Source organism: Mercenaria mercenaria, chromosome 6 (assembly GCF_021730395.1).
Source record: "Mercenaria mercenaria strain notata chromosome 6, MADL_Memer_1, whole genome shotgun sequence".
Classification (NCBI taxonomy): domain Eukaryota; kingdom Metazoa; phylum Mollusca; class Bivalvia; order Venerida; family Veneridae; genus Mercenaria; species Mercenaria mercenaria.
The window spans coordinates 18,544,038-18,564,579 of record NC_069366.1 but is presented as its reverse complement, the minus strand read 5'-3'; the positions used below and the strand labels follow the sequence as shown (position 1 = coordinate 18,564,579).

General features: G+C 37.1%; 1 protein-coding gene across 1 annotated transcript in view; it reads right to left on the bottom strand.

Annotated features, from left to right (window-relative positions):
* Positions 1-764: 764 nt before the first annotated feature.
* The window catches only part of LOC123549509 (polyribonucleotide 5'-hydroxyl-kinase Clp1-like), a 38,122-nt gene continuing 18,344 nt past the window's right edge, over positions 765-20,542 (bottom strand). Inside the window, exons 5-12 of the mRNA XM_045337650.2 lie at positions 17,234-17,347; positions 15,233-15,431; positions 14,313-14,402; positions 13,121-13,221; positions 12,299-12,437; positions 9,614-9,694; positions 8,431-8,524; positions 765-2,594 (exon numbers count right to left, since the gene is read on the bottom strand). Coding sequence (XP_045193585.2) covers positions 2,483-2,594; positions 8,431-8,524; positions 9,614-9,694; positions 12,299-12,437; positions 13,121-13,221; positions 14,313-14,402; positions 15,233-15,431; positions 17,234-17,347 — 930 coding nt within the window. The 3' untranslated portion in view covers positions 765-2,482. The remainder of the gene's footprint in view (positions 2,595-8,430; positions 8,525-9,613; positions 9,695-12,298; positions 12,438-13,120; positions 13,222-14,312; positions 14,403-15,232; positions 15,432-17,233; positions 17,348-20,542) is intronic.

Below are 20,542 nucleotides of genomic sequence, written 5' to 3'. Positions count from 1 at the left end.
GAACAGGACACTTTTCTTGGTTCTAATATACAGGACTTCAGTCTGAAATCAATCTATTCTATCATAAGTTTTTCTGATGAAGTTTGACGGCTGCAGGTCAAAGCATTCTTTAGTTATTGAGGGTAAAGTCTCAAGGTAACTGTTCTCTTGACCTTTGACACAATAATCCCCTTACCAACAGGTCATCTACTGACCATAGGCAATCATTGTATGAAGTCGATGACTTTAGGCCAAAGCATTCTTTAGTTATTGAGTGGAAATCGTTTTCAGTCTCAAGTCAATGTGACCTTGACCTTTGATCTACTGACCCCCAAAACAATAGGGGTCATCTACTGATTACAGGCAGTCATCCTATGAAGTTTGACCAGTGTGAGACTTTCTCTTGCTTAAACATTACCATGGAATTCTGTGTCCAAGAAACAAATGATTTCAAAGTAATGATAAAATCCCACATTTTAGGAAAAGGACATTACTGGAAATACATTAAACTGTTATAAATGTGTATGTAAATTATCTAAACAGTAAATACCTTGTCAAATAGGTAACTTTCTTTCACTAATTCAATATCCAGGGGTTTTATAAAAGGCCAAGGGACAAGTATTTCCCCCTGCTTTTGTGGTCTAAAGCCTGCAGTAAGTAAACTTTTAATTGGAAAGATCCCCAGAACCCCCTCTACTCTGCAATTTCCACCTTTTAATTCAGTAATTAAGGAAACTCCTGACTATCCCTGTGAAATTTTGTTTTAATAAATTTTAAAGTCAAGATATTTAAAATATTTTAATCATAAAAAACGACATTTTCTTGCATTCATTTTATGATAACATCCGAAGTTAAACCCATGCAGTCAATCAAAACAGTTTTTAAAGTTAAAAAAACCCAATGAATGTACATGAAAAAGGATTGCTGAAAATACAATATTAAATGGTCATCATAACTTAACCATATTTCATAGAATAGTTTGCTTTTTTAAATTTACACATATTTTAATTCCTCACTTCATTCCACATAACTGCCAATTAATGCTCTACAATTATATAACAACAATGCTATTCAAAAAGAAACAAGAGCTGTCTCCATAGGATGACACATGCCCCCTATGGCAATTTGAATGAATAGTTATGGCCGATGTTAGAGTTTAGGACCTTCGAGCTACGGAGCTGGGTCTTGATAGCGACACGTCGTCTTACTGTGTCACACATTCATACGTAGTTATTTTAAAATCCATGCATGAATGACAAAGATATGGACCGGACACGCCCATCAATGCACTATCATGAAAAATGACCTTTAACGTCTAAGTGTGACCTTGACCTTTGAGCTATGGACCTGGGTCTTGCGTATGACACGTCGTCTTACTGTGGTACACATTTATGCCAAGTTATTTGAAAATCCATCCATGGATGACAAAGATATGGACCGGACATGCCCATCAATGCACTATCCTTTAACGTCTAACTGTGACCTTGACCTTTGAGCTACGGACCTGGGTCTTGCGCGCGACACATCGTCTTACTGTGGTACACATTCATGCTAAGTTATTTGAAAATCCATCCATCGATGACAAAGATATGGACCGGACACGCCCATCAATGCACTATCATTTAAGGTCTAAGTGTGACCTTGACCTTTGTGCTACGGACCTGGGTCTTGCGCGCGACACGTCGTCTTACTGTGGTACACATTCATGCCAAGTTATTTGAAAATCCATCCATCGATGACAAAGATATGGACCGGACACGCCCATCAATGCACTATCCTTTAATGTCTAAGTGTGACCTTGATCTTTGAGCTACGGACCTGGGTCTTGCACGCGACACGTCGTCTTACTGTGGTACACATTCATGCCAAGTTATTTGAAAATCCATCCATCGATGACAAAGATATGGACCGGACACAAAAATTGCGGACAGACTGACAGACCGACAGACGGTTCAAAAACTATATGCCTCCCTTCGGGGGCATAAAAACAGTCATCAGTTTCTCACTTTCGAACTTTTCAACCATGAGACCTTCTCTTTATTTAGTGCAGATGTACTGAATTCCTTTCTCTAGTATAGTATGTTAACACTCCACTAAATTCAATATCCAGTCACTTGTTCATACAACTTCTTGCATTTGATAGAATATCTTTTCTCATGTTTTAATTTCATTCTATACTGTCAGGTCACTGCAAATTGTTTTGTTTAATCTTCAACAGACCATAAGCATGTACATGAAGCCATGTTTTCTGCGAAGACTCCCACGCTGCTTACTGCACAGCTTCTCTCTGACCTCACTCTACAGAGATATGACCTCACTTTTCACAGAACTGATCTTGCTGTTTGGAGATCTGATCCATTTTCTATGCTACAGGTCAAACTGTCAATATTTTCAAGTATTGAGTACTCCTTATAGAAAATGAGGACATTTACTGATCACCATTTTCTATATTGGCTTCCTGTATTAACTCATAAAATTAAAAACACTATTTGCAGAGAAAGTTCTATTGTATATCCATGAATTGAATATCTGTCTGTAACAATATATGTTTTGGTAAAGGGTGAGGCGCTGGTGATAAAACTGTAAATGATAGTTTTTCTTGGTGGAACTCTGTGCTGTAAGTAAAGAAAAAATAAATCAATCATTCTGATTCTAAATTCTTAAACTTCACTGAAAAATCTTAACCTTAGCCTGCTGGTGGCAAGTGACTTGGCCTTTGCGACCAGTGCAGACCAAGATCGGCCTGCACATCCGTGCAGTCTGACCATGGTCTGGACTGTTTGCTATTCAGTCAGTAAATTTTCAGTGAACACCCCTTCGAATTACAAATGGTACTACCCAAATAGAACTAGAAAATGCTTTTGTAAAAAAGCGCATGTCTCCCCCAATGCAAAGTCCTATAGGCAAGAAGTCAATAGGAGTCAGGAGCGAAAGTTAAAGAGACACTGATGGTTGGCTGCAATAGGGATCATCTACTTGGCATGTCCAGTCATCCCGCTAAATTTCGACACTCTTGGCCTAGTGGTTCTCAAGTCACTGTTCAGGCTCCTGTGATCTTGACCTTTGATCAAGTGACCTCAAAATAAATAGGGGTCATCTACTCTGCATGTCCAATCATCCTATTAAGTTTCAACATTGTAGGTCAAGTGGTTCTCAAGTTATTTCCAAACAAGAGCACCGCCTTGCGGGTGCTGACGCTCATCTGATTTTTTTTGTGTAATAGAAATATTGTCCTACCCATGATTTTCTAAGTCTAAAAAGGGCCATCATTCTTGCAAAAAGCAGGATAGAGTTATGTTTCTTGATGTACAGTGTCCACTTATGATGGTGAAAAACTGTTGCAAGTTTTAAAGCAATAGCTTTGATAGTTTATGAGAAAAGTTGACTTAAAAAATACTCAACCAAGAAAATGATTTTCTAAGTCAAAAAGGGGCAATAATTATTGCAAAAAGCAGGATGGAGTTACGCTGCTTGCTGTACAGGGTCAGCTTATGATGGTGAACAAGTGTTGCAAGTTTCAAAGCAATAGCTTTGATAGTTTAAGAGAAAAAGTTGACCTAAACATAAAACTAAACCAAGAAATCTGATATTTTCTAAGTCCAAAAGGGGCCATAAATCTTGCAAAAAGCAGGACAGAGTTATGTTTCTTGCTGTACAGGGTCAACTTATGATGGTGAACAAGTGTTGCAAGTTTTAAAGCAATAGCTTTGATAGTTTAGGATAAAAGCTGACCTAAACATAAAACTTAACCAAGAAAACTGATTTTCTAAGTCCAAAAGGGGCAATAAATCTTGCAAAAGCAAGATGGAGTTATGTTTCGTGATGTACAGGGTCTGCTTATGATGGTGAACAAGTATTCCAAGTTTCAAAGCAATAGCTTTGATAGTTTGGGAGAAAAGTTGACCAAAACATAAAACTTAACCAAGAAATCTGATATTTTCTAAGTACAAAAGGGGCCATAAATCTTGCAAAAAGCAAGATGGAGTTATGTTTCTTGCTATACAGGGTCAGCTTATGATGGTGAACAAGTATCCCAAGTTTCAAAGCAATAGCTTTGATAGTTTAGGAGAAAAGCTGACCTAAACATAAAACTTAACCAGGCAACGCCGACGCAGACGCCGACACCGACAACCGCTCAAGTGATGACAATAACTCATCATTTTTTTTTCAAAAAATCAGATGAGCTAAAAATGATTTTACATGAATAGGCCACTGTGACCTTGACTTTTAATAGAATGACCCCAAAATCAATAGGGGTCATCTACTCTGCATGTTCAATCATCCTATGAAGTTTCAACATTCTCGGTCAAGTGGTTCTCAAGTTATTGATCGGAACTGGTTATCAATGTTCAGGCCCCTGTGACCTTGACCTTTAACGGAGTGACCCCAAAAACAATAGGGGTCATTTACTCTGCATGAACAATCATCCTATGAAGTTTCAACATTCTGGGTCGAGAGGTTCTCAAGTTATTGACTGGAAATGGGTTTCCATGTTCAGGCCCCTGTGGCCTTGACCTTTAACAGAGTGACTTTAAAATCGTTAGGGGTCATCTTCCCTGCATGACCAATCATTCTATGAAGTTTCATCATTCTGGGTCAAGTGGTTCTCAAGTTACTGACCGGAAATGGTTTTCAATGTTCCGGCCCCCGTGGCCTTGACCTTTAATGGAGTGACCCCAAAATCGATAGGGGTCATCTACTTTGCATGTACAATCATCCTATGAAGTTTCAACATTCTGGGTCAAGTGGTTCTCTAGTTATTGATCGGAAATGGTTTTCCATGTTCTGGCCCCTGTGACCTTGACCTTTGATGGAGTGACCCCAAAATCAATAGGGGTCATCTACTCTTTATGACCAATTATCCTATGAAGTTTCAACATTCTGGGTCAAGTGGTTCTCTAGTTATTGATCGGAAATGGTTTTCAATGTTCAGGCCCCTGTGACCTTGACCTTTGACGGAGTGACCCCAAAATCAATAGGGGTCATCTACTCTTCATGACCAATCATCCTATGAAGTTTCAACATTCTGGGTCAAGTGGTTCTCTAGTTATTGATCGGAAATGGTTTTCAATGTTTAGGCCCCTGTGACCTTGACCTTTGACGGAGTGACCCCAAAGTCAATAGGGGTCATCTACTCTTCATGACCAATCATCGTATGAAGTTTCAACATTCTGGGTCAAGTGGTTCTCTAGTTATTGATCGGAAATGGTTTTCAATGTTCAGGCCCCTGTGACCTTGACCTTTGACAGAGTGACCCCAAAAACAATAGGAGTCGTCTACCCCAGCAGCCCTACAACCCTATGAAGTTTGAAGGTTCTAGGTCAAATGTTCTCCAGTTATTGCTCGAAAATGAAGTGTGACGTACGGACGGACGGACGGACGGACAGGGCAAGAACAATATGTCTCCTGGGGGAGACATAATTATAGATCATTCCAATGTAGAAATTTGGCAGGGTAAAGGTTAAGGTAGTGTACCTGTAATGAGAATCTGCTATTTCTGTTTCATTACATATCCCCTTATGCTAATTCAGCATCTTTTGGCCATGGCATAAAATTATTTTTTCATAACAACAGGAGAATGCCGAAATCGCCTATGGAGAATACCTAATCCCATGGCCTATTGTTGTTATGGGTCCACTACCTTAAGTAAATTCTAAATGTAAACAAGAGGACCATGATGGTCCTGAATCGCTCACCTCTTCCCACATGACCCAGTTTTGAGTATGACGTCGTTTTTTCTATTATTTGACATAGTGACCTTGTTTTCGAGCTCATGTGACTCAGTTTTGAACTTGACCTAGATATTATCAAGATAAAAATTCTGACCAATTTTCATGAAGATCCATTGAAAAATATGGTCTCTAGAGAGGTCACAAGGTTTTTCTATTATTTGACCTATTGACCTAGTTTCCAAAGGTACATGACCCTGTTTTGAACTTTACCTAGATATCATCAAGGTGAACATTCTCACTGATTTTCATGAAGATCTCATGAAAAATATGGCCTCTAGAGAGGTCACAAGGTTTTTCTATTTTTATACCTACTGGCCTAGTTTTTGACCGCAAGTGATCCAGTTTCGAAACTGACCTAGATATCATCAAGGTGAACATTCAGATCAATTTTCATGAAGATCCATTGAAAAATATGGTCTCTAGAGAAGTCAAAAGATTTTAATAATTTTAGACCTACTGACCTAGTTTTTGACCGCAGTTGACCCAGTTTCGAACTTGACTTAGATATCATCAAGATGAACGTTCAGACCAACTTTCATACAGATCCCATAAAAAGTATGGCCTCTAGAGAGGTCATAAGGTTTTTTTATTATTTGACCTACTGACCTAGTTTTTTAAGGCACGTGACCCACTTTCAAATTTGACCTAGATATCATCAAGGTGAACATTCTGACCAATTTTTATGGAGATCCATTCACAAGTATGGCCTCTAAAGAGGTCACAAGGTTTTTCTATTTTTAGACCTACTGACCTAGTTTTTGACCGCACATGACCCTGTTTTGAACTTGACCTAGATATCATCAAGATGAACATTCAGACCAATTTTCATACAGATCCCATGAAAAATATGGCCTTTAGAGAGGTCACAAGGTTTTTCTATTATTTGACCTACTGACCTAGTTTTTGACGGCACGTGACCCACTTTCGAACTTGACCTAGATATCATCAAGATGAACATTCAGACCAACTTTCATACAGATCTCATAAAAAATATGGCCTCTAGAGAGGTCACAAGGTTTTTCTATTATTTGACCTACTGACCTAGTTTTTGATGGCACGTGACCCACTTTGGAACTTGACCTAGATATCATCAAGGTGAACATTCTGACCAATTTTCATGAAGATCTCATGAAATATATGGCCTCTAGAGAGGTCACAAGGTTTTTCTATTTTTAGACCTACTGACCTAGTTTTTGACCGCACGTGACCCAGTTTCGAACTTGACCTAGATATCATCAAGACGAACATTCAGACCAACTTTCATACAGATCCCATCAAAAATATGGCCTTTAGAGAGGTCACAAGGTTTTTCTATTATTTGACCTACTGACCTAGTTTTTGAGGGCACGTGTCCCAGTTTCGAACTTGACCTAGATATCATCAAAGTGAACGCTCTGACCAATTTTCATGAAGATCTCATGAAATATATGGCCTCTAGAGAGGTCACAAGGTTTTTCTATTTTTAGACCTACTGACCTAGTTTTTGAAGGCACGTGACCCAGTTTCAAACTTGACCTAGATATCATCAAGGTGAACAATCTGACTAATTTTCATGAAGATCTTGTGAAATATATGGCCTCTAGAGAGGTCACAAGGTTTTTCTATTTTTAGACCTACTGACCTAGTTTTTGAAGGCACGTGACCCAGTTTCGAACTTGACCTAGATATCATCAAGATGAACATTCTGACCAACTTTCATAAAGATCCCATGAAAAATGTGACCTCTAGAGTGGTCACAAGCAAAAGTTTACGGACGGACGCACGCACGGAGGCACGCACGCACGGACGGACGACGGACACCGCGCGATCACAAAAGCTCACCTTGTCACTTTGTGACAGGTGAGCTAAAAATGTGTAGGCCAAGAAAATTTTCATGACTGGCCCTAAATGAAAGCTTCTGACAACAGAAGTCTGAATACAAATCATTGCTGATAAAACGTGTTTCAGGCTTCAATCTTTAAATATCTGACTTCAGAAATACAATCTTTGGCCTGATATAAACTCAACTACAGCAAGACATAAATTTTCTGTAAGTTTACAGATACATGAAGGATAATGTTTTTGACAGAATTCAGCCTTTATTTTTTGTTAGGCTAGTGTCAACCAGCACATTTATAGGTCATATGGTGACTTTCCAGCTTCTGACGGTGGAAGAAGACCACAGGTGCCCCTCTGGGCATTATTTCAGGCACAGACGCGCATCTGGGTAGAACCACTGACCTACCATAAGCCAGTTGGATGTCTTCCTAACATGAAAGAATTCTAACCCACAGCAGTGAGAGGAAAGATCCAAGTCAGTGACCTTAATTTCTCAGTAATGGAGGCCCCATAAAGAATTCAGTAGTTAATTCCAATAATAAATATTTGACACAGTTACATATATATTTTCAATCTCTAACTGAGATGTTAATATTTTTTCCATACTGACACATAAATTTCATATCAGGTATGATGATTTTGTGACATCATTTTAATGTGTGTCATAGCATTAAAAAGTTCATTCATGAAGATATTTTCAATTTAAGTTAGGCTAAAGAACAAATTTATATCATTTATATAATATAAATAAAAATAGAAACATGTTACAGTAATGAAAAGTTAAGATCTGCATAGAAAAATATGTTTGTGTTCTTTCATGGATTATTATAGCTAACTTTACTGCAGAACTTATGAATATTTCTCAAAACAAAGCTAATAACCTATAAATGTATTTACTTACAAAACAACAAATCCAATAATGTTGGTTTCTAAAACATTATCATCAGTAGAATCAGCACAACTTATACTGTACACATGGTGTAATAGACTGGTACCTGAAACAGAACCAGCACAACTTATACTGTACACATGGTGTAATAGACTGGTACCTGAAACAGAACCGGCACAACTTATACTGTACACATGGTGTAATAGACTGGTACCTGAAACAGAACCAGCACAACTTATACTGTACACATGGTGTAATAGACTGGTACCTGAAACAGAACCAGCACAACTTATACTGTACACATGGTGTAATAGACTGGTACCTGAAACAGAATCAGCATACTTTATACTTTACACATGCTGCAATGGACTGGCAACTGAAACAGAAGCAACACAACTCATGATTTACACTCTCAGGTTAAAATGGACTGGTACCAGAATATAACAGAATATATGCAGACAGTACCATATGAAATTACAGCTTGATATGTAACACAAACAAACTGGAAATAAACATGTCTTCAGTCATCACCCTTAAAAGTTATAAGCTGGCTCACATAAGGTAGCTATGCACAATTTTTTAGACTGGAAGTTATAGCATAATTTCTATTTATCCGGATAACAAATAATAATTCCTGGATCAGGCATACGGAAATGTTAATCATGCCATAAGTAAATGACAATCCATGTGTTAATTAATATAAATGGCAACATTAAGATGTTTCTAAAACCACGGTGGGGAATCACATGATCAAAATAATCTCTAAACCAAAATAAATTTATGAATGATATGGGATAATATTTAAGCAAATTTTGATATAAGTCTAAAATATAGCCTGTCATATGGCAACATAGGTGTATCCTAAAACTATAAAGATTCCAATCACAATCACCTTCTGATTATCTAGAACACTCCAAGAAACTAAGACTTCTTATTTTCCTTAGTGATATCTATTATTATTGTCAACTACATAATAATTTAACAATTTTCATTAGTCATATGTTTAAATTTCATATCTTATCATGGTTGGAAATTTATTCATGTTCTTCAAAATATAACTTTTTTTTTTTTTTTTTTTTTTTGGTTTTGATTATGTGATTCCCCATAGTGAAAATTTAAATATCATTACAACTAGACATGTGACATATAACAAAGAAACTCATTGCCAAAAATATTTATCATCTAAGACACTTACCTGGTGTTAAAGGAACAAGTTTTGTCTTATTGTCTTGTGCTTTCATTCCTAGTGGCAGACAGGAGTCAGGCAAGGATGGAGCTGTAAAAATATGTACAGTTAGTAATGCTTTCCCTTGATATTCATTATCTGTGCTGGTTTGCAGCAACTGATCATGTACAAACATGAAAATTTGTATGTAATTGTGGTCATTTAATCTCACAATGTTTCTAGACTGATTTATGAATGATATTTTGAACATCCAATCTTGGACAAATAATCATTCAAAAATTAGTAAATCTAAACACCAATTGCCTTGACCTTTGACCTTTCATGTAATGACCTCTTCACATATAAGGGTTTTCAGGTCATCAACTGAAGTTTGTGGACTGCAGGCAAAGACATACTTTATTTATCTTCTGGAAACCATTTTCAATCTCAAGGTCACTGTGACCTTGACCTTTGACCTATTAATCCCCAAAACAAAAGAGGTCAGCTATTGCTCATAGGCAACCATCCTATTTAGTTTAAAGGCAGCAAACCAATGAGATCTAAAGTTACAGAGTGAAAACCATTCTCAGTCTTGAGGTCACTGTGACCTTAACCTCTGATGTATTGACCCCCAAAACAATAAGGGTCGTCTACTGACCATAGGCAATCATCCAATGAACTTTGACAATTACAGGCTGAAGTGTTCTTAACTTGTTGACGGAAACCATTTTCAGTTTTGAGGTCATCTTGACCTTGACCTACTGACACCCAAAACAATAGGAAGCAATCATCCTATGAAGATTGACCATTATCGTCTACCAAGTATTCTACTGACCAACCAACTGAAGACAGATCACAGACTGAAAATGAACAAAACAATATAGCCCCTTTTCACCAAAGAGGACCCTGCCCAACCACTGTTGAGTGTTGACCATATTTTTAACAAAGCAGAATGATCTGAAGGAATTTTGCAGAAGGTTACTAAAAGAACACTTGTGTGAAATTATTTCAAAATCAACAGTTCCTGACAAGAAGATGCTCAAACTCAGCCTCAAAGTTTCCACTATAGACATACAAGGAAAATCTACCCTGACCTCTAACATGGTGGTATGATCTGAAGACACTTGGTAGGTTTCCTAAGGAACATTTAAATGTACCAGCAGTTCAAACTAGAGCTATCACTAAAGGTGATGAATGTACCCCCTGCATGCACTGACACAGTACATTGCAATTTGACCCATACAAGATTGCATAATTATGTGGACTGTATGTATATAGACTGTATGTATACAGTATAGTAACAAAAAACAAAGTCCCATAATTATGCAGAATATTTATCTAAAAGAATGTAACATGCACCATGCACAACTAGGGTTGGTATTGATCACTTGTGTGAAGTTTCATTAAATTGTGTGTAAGGGTTTGGTAGATTAGGCACGCACAAGATTGCATATGCAGACTGTATGTACATAGCATGTTAACAAGAAACAAAGTCCCATAACTCTGCAATTTTTGTCGCTGAAAGAACCTAACATGCCCCATGCACAACTTCTGTTGTTACTGATCACTTGTGTGAAGTTTCATTAAATTGTGTCAAGGGGATGAGGAGAGATGGTGCGCACAAGATTGTGTCTATGTATATAGTATAGTAACAAAAAAACAAAGTCTCATAACTCTGCAAATTGTTTTTCTAAAAGAACCTAACATGCCCCATGCACAACTAGGGTTAATACTGATCACTTGTGTGAAGTTTCATTAAATTGTGTCAAGGGGATGAGGAGAGATGGTGCGCACAAGATTGTGTCTATGTATATAGTATTGTAACAAAAAAACAAAGTCCCATAACTCTGCAAATTTTTTTTCTAAAAGAACCTAACATGCCCCATGCACAACTACTGTTGGTACTGATCACTTGTGTGAAGTTTCATTAAATTCTGTCGAGGGGATAAGGAGAGATGGTGCGCACAAGATTGCGTCTACGGACAGATGGACAGACAGACAGACGGACAGACAGACAGACAACCTGAAACCAGTATACCCCCCCCTTACAACTTTGTTGCCGGGGGTACAAAAAAGACTTAAAAAACTGTCATATAGGCATACAGAGAAAAGTAGCCCCACCCACTTGCAGCCATTTTTCAAAAAAATCAATAGAAGGTATCTGGTAGAGAGTTACCCATGAGACATTTCATTATTTTGAAATTAGGCCGTCAGTTACAGAACAGAAATGTTCGTGTTTTTCGCGATATAGGAAAAACTAACCCCGACTCTTGGGGGCCATGTTTATAAATTACGCTTACGTGAAGGAATTGTAAGCTGGTCATGCAAGTAAAATTGCTGTGATATTAATTTGAAATTGGGCCAATGGTTTCTCAGGAGCAGATTTTTAAAGTTTTTCCTTTTAGAAGTCAAGACAACCAGAATTCTGCACAAATGACCTAGATTTGAATTCTGAACTCTAAAAGGTGACCATCCTTGAAACATTTCTGTGAAGTTTGGTTTGGAGATGTTCTTTAAAGAAATTATGGATGATGACGGATGGACAAAATACTGACATTCAACCATCCTAAAAGCTCACCGTGAGCATTTTGTGCTCAGATGAGCCAATAAGAACAATCTAAAGTTAATGCTGGTTAAACATACAATCATGTTACTCAACAAATAAGTGAACTTTGAAAACATGAATAATGGTAAATAAACAAACAAAAGACATACCTCCAATTTTATATATCTTTATATCAGTACATTTAACCTCAAATGTGTGAGGAAACAGTGAATTTTTAGTTCCATAGAAATATTCTCTAACTTTGGCATCCCTGGCTTCTGATCTAGCTGTCTGGTTTCTTTCTACAACCTAAACATAGAAAATCTATCATAAATGTTCACTTTTTAAAAATAACTATGTACATCTCAAAAAATTGTTGTCCGACGATTTTTTTTTTTTTTTTTCCTTGTTTTTTTTTTTTTACGATTTGACGATTTTCTTTAACCACAATAGTATTGTAAATTTCTGCATCCCATGCCAATCAGATCCCTTTCATTTTATATGTTGCCATATCTATTTTGATATTTAAGTAGAATGCCATTTTTTTACATTTTCTTTGGTCCAGGAAAATTTCCTTTTATAAAATTAACCCCTAAAACTGGATACCATTCAAAGCTAAATATTTCTGATGGTCCAATGACTGTGTGGTTTAGAGTGGTTTATCAGTGTATGAATCAGACTGGCAGTAAACTTTCTTTGTCACGTAGTACTAAAGCGAATCATATAGCCACTCACTATGTTTGTTTCAAAGAATTTTAAAACTGAGCTGTAACAATAGACTGGTTTACAACCAACGTCTGGTTTACAACTGTTACAACAGACTGGTTTATAACAGCAGACTGGTTTATAACAGCAGACTGGTTTATAACAGCAGACTGGTTTTTAACAATAGACTGGTTTGTAACAGCAGTCTGGTTTGTAACAGGAGACTGGTTTGTAACAACAGACAGGATTATAACCAGACTGGTTTAATATCTTTTGGCAGAACTTACACCTCCAGATTTTGGCAGTAGAATGATTTTAACAAAGTCTGGCATATCTCTCTTTAGTTCACTGTAAAGCCTTTCTTGGTCCATCACAGCTATCACATCAACTGCAAAATAATATACAATCAATATAACAGATGTATACTTTTCTTAATGTACAGCAAAACTTGATGGTCTTATACAACAAGAGCTGCAGGAGGACAACAAAGTTTGATGGTCTTTTACAACAAGAGACGCCAGAGGACAGCAATGTTCCATCATCTTATACTACAACAACCGTGGGAGGACAACAACGCTTGATGGTCTTATACGAAAACAACTGCGAGTGGACACCAAAGCTAAACGGTCTTATACAACAAAAGCTTCTTCAGGACACCAGGACAGCAAAGTTCAATGGTCTTATACAATAAGATTAAGAAACAAGAGCCGCTGGAAGACAGAAAACTTGACTATTCAAAAGTTTTGTTACAACAAAAGTCAACTGAATGAATGAATGAAACAAGAGCTGTCACTAATGGTGACAAATGGCCCCGCAGCACCTTGACCTTTGACCTGGTGACCTTGACCTTTGACCTAGTGACCCCAAAGTCAGTAGAGGTCATATACTCAATAAGTGCTATCAACATGTGAAGTTTGAAGGTCCTGGGTGCAGTAGTTCGCGAGTAAAGTGCCTTCATGCAAAAAGTTAACGTTGTGACAAACGAACGAACATACAAACTAACGAACTAACGAACGGACGGACAGTTGAAAACTAATATGCCTCCTTTTGGGGGCATAAAAAACATAAATAATTGCAAAATATGCAACAACTTTGTTTAAACACAAGTCACAAGAAACTCTCAAAAAAAAAAAAAAGTTTTTGAGTCAAAAAGGGGCGTAACTTTGTCAAAAATCAATTTCAGTCTAGAAACTCATACATTACAGTCAGACCATCACAGTGAAAAAGTGTGTAAAGTTTCAATAATTCACATAAATGATTACCAAGATACTAGCCTACACACAAAAACTCGGCCAAATGGGGCGTTGACGAATAGGTGAGATCAGTAGCTGCACATTCTCATCAATTAATCGAGCAAAACATAATACAAGTACCTTTTCAAGTAAATTTGTCAAAACAGGCACAAAAAGCACAGAATCTAGTAACATTTGTACTTATTGTAGAGTGTGTAATCTAACACCTAGAAACATGATCACTTACCTTCAAAAGATCCTGCAGCATGTTTCAGTGAGTCATACCCTGATCCTCTTACCCAACCTCCTGTGTTTACAATAACTCCACTGTGATTCACTGCAATTTAGTTTATACTAATTTATTTTAGCTTAATTGGGATTAAAACTTCAACCTTATTTGAACCACCTGAAATCCACGTCCTGGAAAAACCAGCAATGCTGTCATATGAGAAGGCATGGTTCGGACCTCAGTGGAGCCCAAACCCACAACCTCTAGCTTCAGTGGCAGACACCTTTATCACTAGACCACTGTTCCTCAACTGCAGTTTCAGGTAATCTCTATTTTTTATCTTTACTTATTTTTGCATTTTTGCAAAGTAATTTTCTAACAATGCCACAAATGTTTTTAAACCTTTACCCTGCTAAATTTCTAAAATGGACTGGCCCATTATTCAATTTGGGCTGTACCACTTATTATTCAAAGGGGTGTTCACATAGCAGGCTAATCTTGGTCTACACTGGTCACAAAAGCAGAATCACTCGCCGCCAGCAGGCTAAAGGCTAAAGAAATTTGAACTAAAACTACCAGCACTTTACATGCTGCTTTGCAATTATTAGTATATTTAAAATAACCATCCTGTGTGGATTGTTTTCCCTACTTTTTATAGTATTTAAAATAAAATTGTTACATTATTCATATAAGATTCAATCTTTTAATTTCACTGAAAAAACACACAGATGTAACAATTATAAAGTTACTTGTAGAATTTTTTTGTTAACAAGTTCTAAATAGTCACCAACATTTAAACTAAATTTCGGCCACAAAGCCAGAGAAAACTAAAATCAGAACTGATTTTTTATTAATTTTGTTCTTGCAAAATTTCAGACATTCATAAAATCTGCCATTATAACACCCAAATCAGACTGCAGTATCAATTTTGAATATACCTTTTTTGAATTCATCACACTTCATGTTCACTACATCTGCTATCCGAGAAACTAACAAGTTATACAATGTGAGATTTTTGGATGGTGTTGTGTGACCAAAATGGAAAACAAGTGGAGCACTCTGGGTAAAACCCTCCTCTATATCTGCAGGCCTTTCAACAACGTAGGCTCCCATGGTGCCTGGTATTGAAATCTGACCCTGTAATATACAGTATGTTTACAACTGAATGCTTGGTATTGAAATTTGTACCTGAAATATACAATATGTTCACTATAATATAGTGCCTGGTATTGCAACTTGACCCTGAAATATACAACATGTTCACAATAGGGAGAGTCCGGAAGCCATATATGACTGAAACACTGTTAACTGACCACAGCGATGACAGTACAATACTGTTCAAAGAACTATGTTAAACCTACAAAAAACAATTAAACTTGCAAAAATATTTTTTCCATGAATATCACAAATATAGCTATGTTTTTGACAATAAAGTCAAACAAGAGCACCGCCTTGCGGGTGCTGACGCTCATCTGATTTTTTTGTGTATAACAGAAATATTGTCCTACCCATGATTTTCTAAGTCTAAAAAGGGCCATCATTCTTGCAAAAAGCAGGATAGAGTTATGTTTCTTGATGTACAGTGTCCACTTATGATTGTGAAAAACTGTTGCAAGTTTTAAAGCAATAGCTTTGATAGTTTATGAGAAAAGTTGCCTTAAACATAATACTCAACCAAGAAAATGATTTTCTAAGTCCAAAAGGGGCAATAATTATTGCAAAAAGCAGGATGAAGTTATGTTGCTTGCTGTACAGGGTCAGCTTATGATGGTGAACAAGTGTTGCAAGTTTCAAAGCAATAGCTTTGATAGTTTAAGAGAAAAAGTTGACCTAAACATAAAACTTAACCAAGAAATCTGATATTTTCTAAGTCCAAAAGGGGCCATAAATCTTGCAAAAAGCAAGATGGAGTTATGTTTCTTGCTGTACAGGGTCAGCTTATGATGGTGAACAAGTGTTGCAAGTTTCAAAGCAATAGCTTTGATAGTTTAGGATAAAAGCTGACCTAAAAATAAAACTTAACCAAGAAAACTGATTTTCTAAGTCCAAAAGGGGCAATAATTCTTGCAAAAAGCAAGATGGAGTTATGTTTCTTGATGTACAGGGTCTGCTTATGATGGTGAACAAGTATTCCAAGTTTCAAAGCAATAGCTTTGATAGTTTAGGAGAAAAGTTGACCTAAACATAAAACTTAACCAAGAAATCTGATATTTTCTAAGTACAAAAGGGGCCATAAATCTTGCAAAAAGCAAGATGGAGTTATGTTTCTTGCTATACAGGGTCAGCTTATGATGGTGAACAAGTGTTGCAAGTTTCAAAGCAATAGCTTTGATAGTTTAGGAGAAAAGCTGACCTAAACATAAAACTTAACCAGGCAACGCCGACGCCGACGCCGACGCCGACAACCGCTCAAGTGATGACAATAACTCATCATTTTTTTTCAAAAAATCAGATGAGCTAAAAAGTATAAAGCTTTTCAGATTAATTCCCTTTCTTATGTCCAAATTGCAAAACATTATTTCCAAATTGCAAAAGAATCGCCTTCCTAACAATAAACCCTTTTTTCAGTTTTCAATTTGTGTTTTTTTTTCTCTTTTCTCTTTGGAAAGTGAAAATGAAAGCGCTACATCATTATAAAGAAATGAGCCGCACCATGAGAAAACCAACATAGTGCATTTGCAACCAGCATGGATCCAGACCAGCCTGCGCAACCAAGCAGTCTGATCAGGATCCATGCTGTGCACTTTCAAAACCTATTACAATTAGAGAAACCGTTAGTGAACAGCATGGATCCTGACCAGACTGCATAGATGTGCAGGCTGGTCTGGATCCATGCTTGTCGCAAATGCACTATGATGATTTTCTCATGGGGCGGCTCAAATGTTGTCACTCCTTTATATTCCCTGAATGTCTTGAAAGAGTAAAAAGAAGTAACTCACCTGTCCTACATCCAGGTCAACTAACATTGGAGCTCTGCCCATTCTGACACCATAGTTCATCAACATATTGCACAAGGTACTTTTACCTACATCGGAAGGTCCAACTATCAAAAGCTGCAATAAACACAATTTATTTCATGTTGAAAAAAGTTCAATCATGAATACACAATATTTAAAGAAGAATTCGTGATAAAATCTGTGAGCAGATTTTAAATCAGAAAAATGTTAAAACACTTGCTACCATATATCATATATGGAAGTCATTATATGTGGCACGTATTGTTGTTTTCAGGTTTAATACACATCTATCTGAGATCATCCGAAGTTGAACCTCTAATTTATTTATATTTATTTTGTGAGCGTTCACACTTGTTATTTATATTCTACCCTCTAAAACGAAAATCAAAACATCCTCTAAGAAAAATACTTCCTAAAAACAAGAAGCTGCGTTCAATAAACGCTTGATGCCCCCGGTGGCATTCTTGTCGATACAAAGCAAACTAAGTCCAAAACGAGGTCAAGTTTAAGGTCAAGGTCAAACTGAGGTCAGGTGATGTCTGAAGATGAGGAATGGTCACAGGTTACATCTGTATTAGTATCAATTCATTCTTGTAAGAGGTATTGATGCTAGACGAGGCGGTCCCACTTGGTTACCCAAGAGATGGCCCATACAAAGCAACCTAAGTCCAAAATGAGGTCAAGGTCAAGGTCAAACTGAGGTCAGGTGTAAAGATGAGGAATGGTCACAGGTTACATCTGCATTAATAATCAAATCATTCTAGTAAGGGGTATTGATGCTAGACGAAACGGTCCCATTTGGTTAACCTCGTACAGACAAACGAACGGACGGACAGGACAATCACTATATGCCTCCTGCATCAGTAGATGCTGGGAGCATAATAAAATCATTACAAAATGAATGCAATCAGTAACGATTTGCCGCTCTAGAAATAAAAACATTCCTCTTAATTTGGCGTCATTATTGAAAGAACATAGCCATATGGAAGATTTTGTTTGGTTCATGAATTCATGTCATGCAACGTCTATGACTGGTCGAAACTTTTCATTTGTAGTTAAAAACATGAGGACCATGATGGTCCTGAATCGCTCACCTGTTCCCACATGACCCAGTTTTGAGTATGACGTTATTTTTTCTATTATTTGACATAGTTTTTGAGCTCATGTGACCCAGTTTTGAACTTGACCTAGATATCAACAAGATAAAAATTCTGACCAATTTTCATGAAGATCCATTGAAAAATATGGCCTCTAGAGAGGTTAAAAGACTTTTCTAATTTTAGACCTACTGACCTAGTTTTTGACCGCAGTTGACCCAGTTTCAAACTTAAACTAGATATCATCAAGATGAACATTCAGACCAACTTTCATACAAATCCCATGAAAAGTATGGCCTCTAGAGAGGTCACAAGGTTTTTTTATTATATGACCTACTGACCTAGTTTTTGATGGCACGTGACCCAGTTTCAAAACTGACCTAGATATCATCAAGGTGAACATTCTGACCAATTTTCATGAAGATCCATTCAAGGGCATGGCCTCTTAAGAGGTCACAAGGTTTTTCTATTTTAAGACCTACTGTCCTAGTTTTTGATCGCAGTTGACCCAGTTTCAAACTTGACCTATATATCATCAAGATAAACATTCAGACCAACTTTCATATAGATCCCATGAAAAATATGACCTCTAGAGAGGTCACAAGGTTTTTTCACTATTTGACCTACTGACCTACTTTTTGATGACACGTGACCCACTTTCGAACTTGACCTAGATATCATCAAGATGAACATTCTGACCAATTTTTATGAAGATCCATTCACAAGTATGGCCTCTAGAGAGGTCACAAGGTTTGTCTATTTTTAGATCTACTGACCTAGTTTTTGATCGCATATGACCCAGTTTCAAACTTGATCTAGATATCAAGATGAACACTCAGAACAACTGTCATACAGATCCCATGAAAAATATGGCCTTTACAGAGGTCACAAGGTTTTTCTATTATTTGACCTACTGACCTAGTTTTTGACGGCACGTGACCCAATTTCGAATCTGACCTAGATATCATCAAGACAAACATTCTGACCAATTTTCATAAAGATCCATTCTTAAGTATGGCCTCTAGAGAGGTCACAAAGTTTTTCTATTTTTAGACCTACTGACCTAGTTTTTGACCGCACGTGACCCAATTTCGAACTTGACCTAGACATCATCAAGATGAACATTCAGACCAACTTTCATACAGATCCCATGAAAAATATGGCCTTTAGAGAGGTCACAAGGTTTTTCCATTATTTGACCTACTGACCTAGTTTTTGAAGGCACGTGACCCAGTTTCAAACCTGACCTAGATATCATTAAGGTGAATGTTCTGACCAATTTTCATGAAGATCTTGTGAAATATATAGCCTCTAGAGAGGTCACAATGTTTTTTCTATTTTTAGACCTACTGACCTGGTTTTTGAACGCGCATGACCCAGTTTCGAACTTGACTTAGACATCATCAAGATGAACATTCAGAACAACTTTCATACAGATCCCTCGAAAAATATGGCCTTTAGAGAGGTCACAAGGTTTTTCTATTATTTGACCTACTGACCTAGTTTTTGAGGGCACGTGACCCACTTTCGAAACTGACCTAGATATCATCAAGACGAACATTCCGACCAATTTTCATGAAGATCCATTCACAAGTATGGCCTCTAGAGAGGTCACAAGGTTTTTCTATTTTTTGATCTACTGACCTCGTTTTTGACCGCACCTGACCCAGTTTCAAACTTGACCTAGACATCATCAAGATGAACACTCAGACCAATTTTCATACAGATCCCATGAAAAATATGGCCTTTAGAGAGGTCACAAGATTTTTCTATTATTTAACCTACTGACCTAGTTTTTGATGGCATGTGACCCAGTTTCAAACTTGACCTAGATATCATCAAGGTGAACATTCTGACCAATTTTCATGAAGATCTTGTGAAATATATGGCCTCTAGAGAGGTCACAAGGTTTTTCTATTTTTAGACCTACTGACCTAGTTTTTGATGGCACGTGACCCAGTTTCGAACTTGACCTAGATATCATTAAGTTGCACATTCTGACCAATTTTCATGAAGATCTTGTGAAATATATGGCTTCTAGAGAGGTCACAAGGTATTTCTATTTTTAGACCTACTGACCTAGATTTTGATGGCACTTGACCCAGTTTCGAACTTGACCTAGATATCATTAAGATGAACATTCTGACCAACTTTTATAAAGATCCAACAAAAAATGTGACCTCTAGAGTGGTCA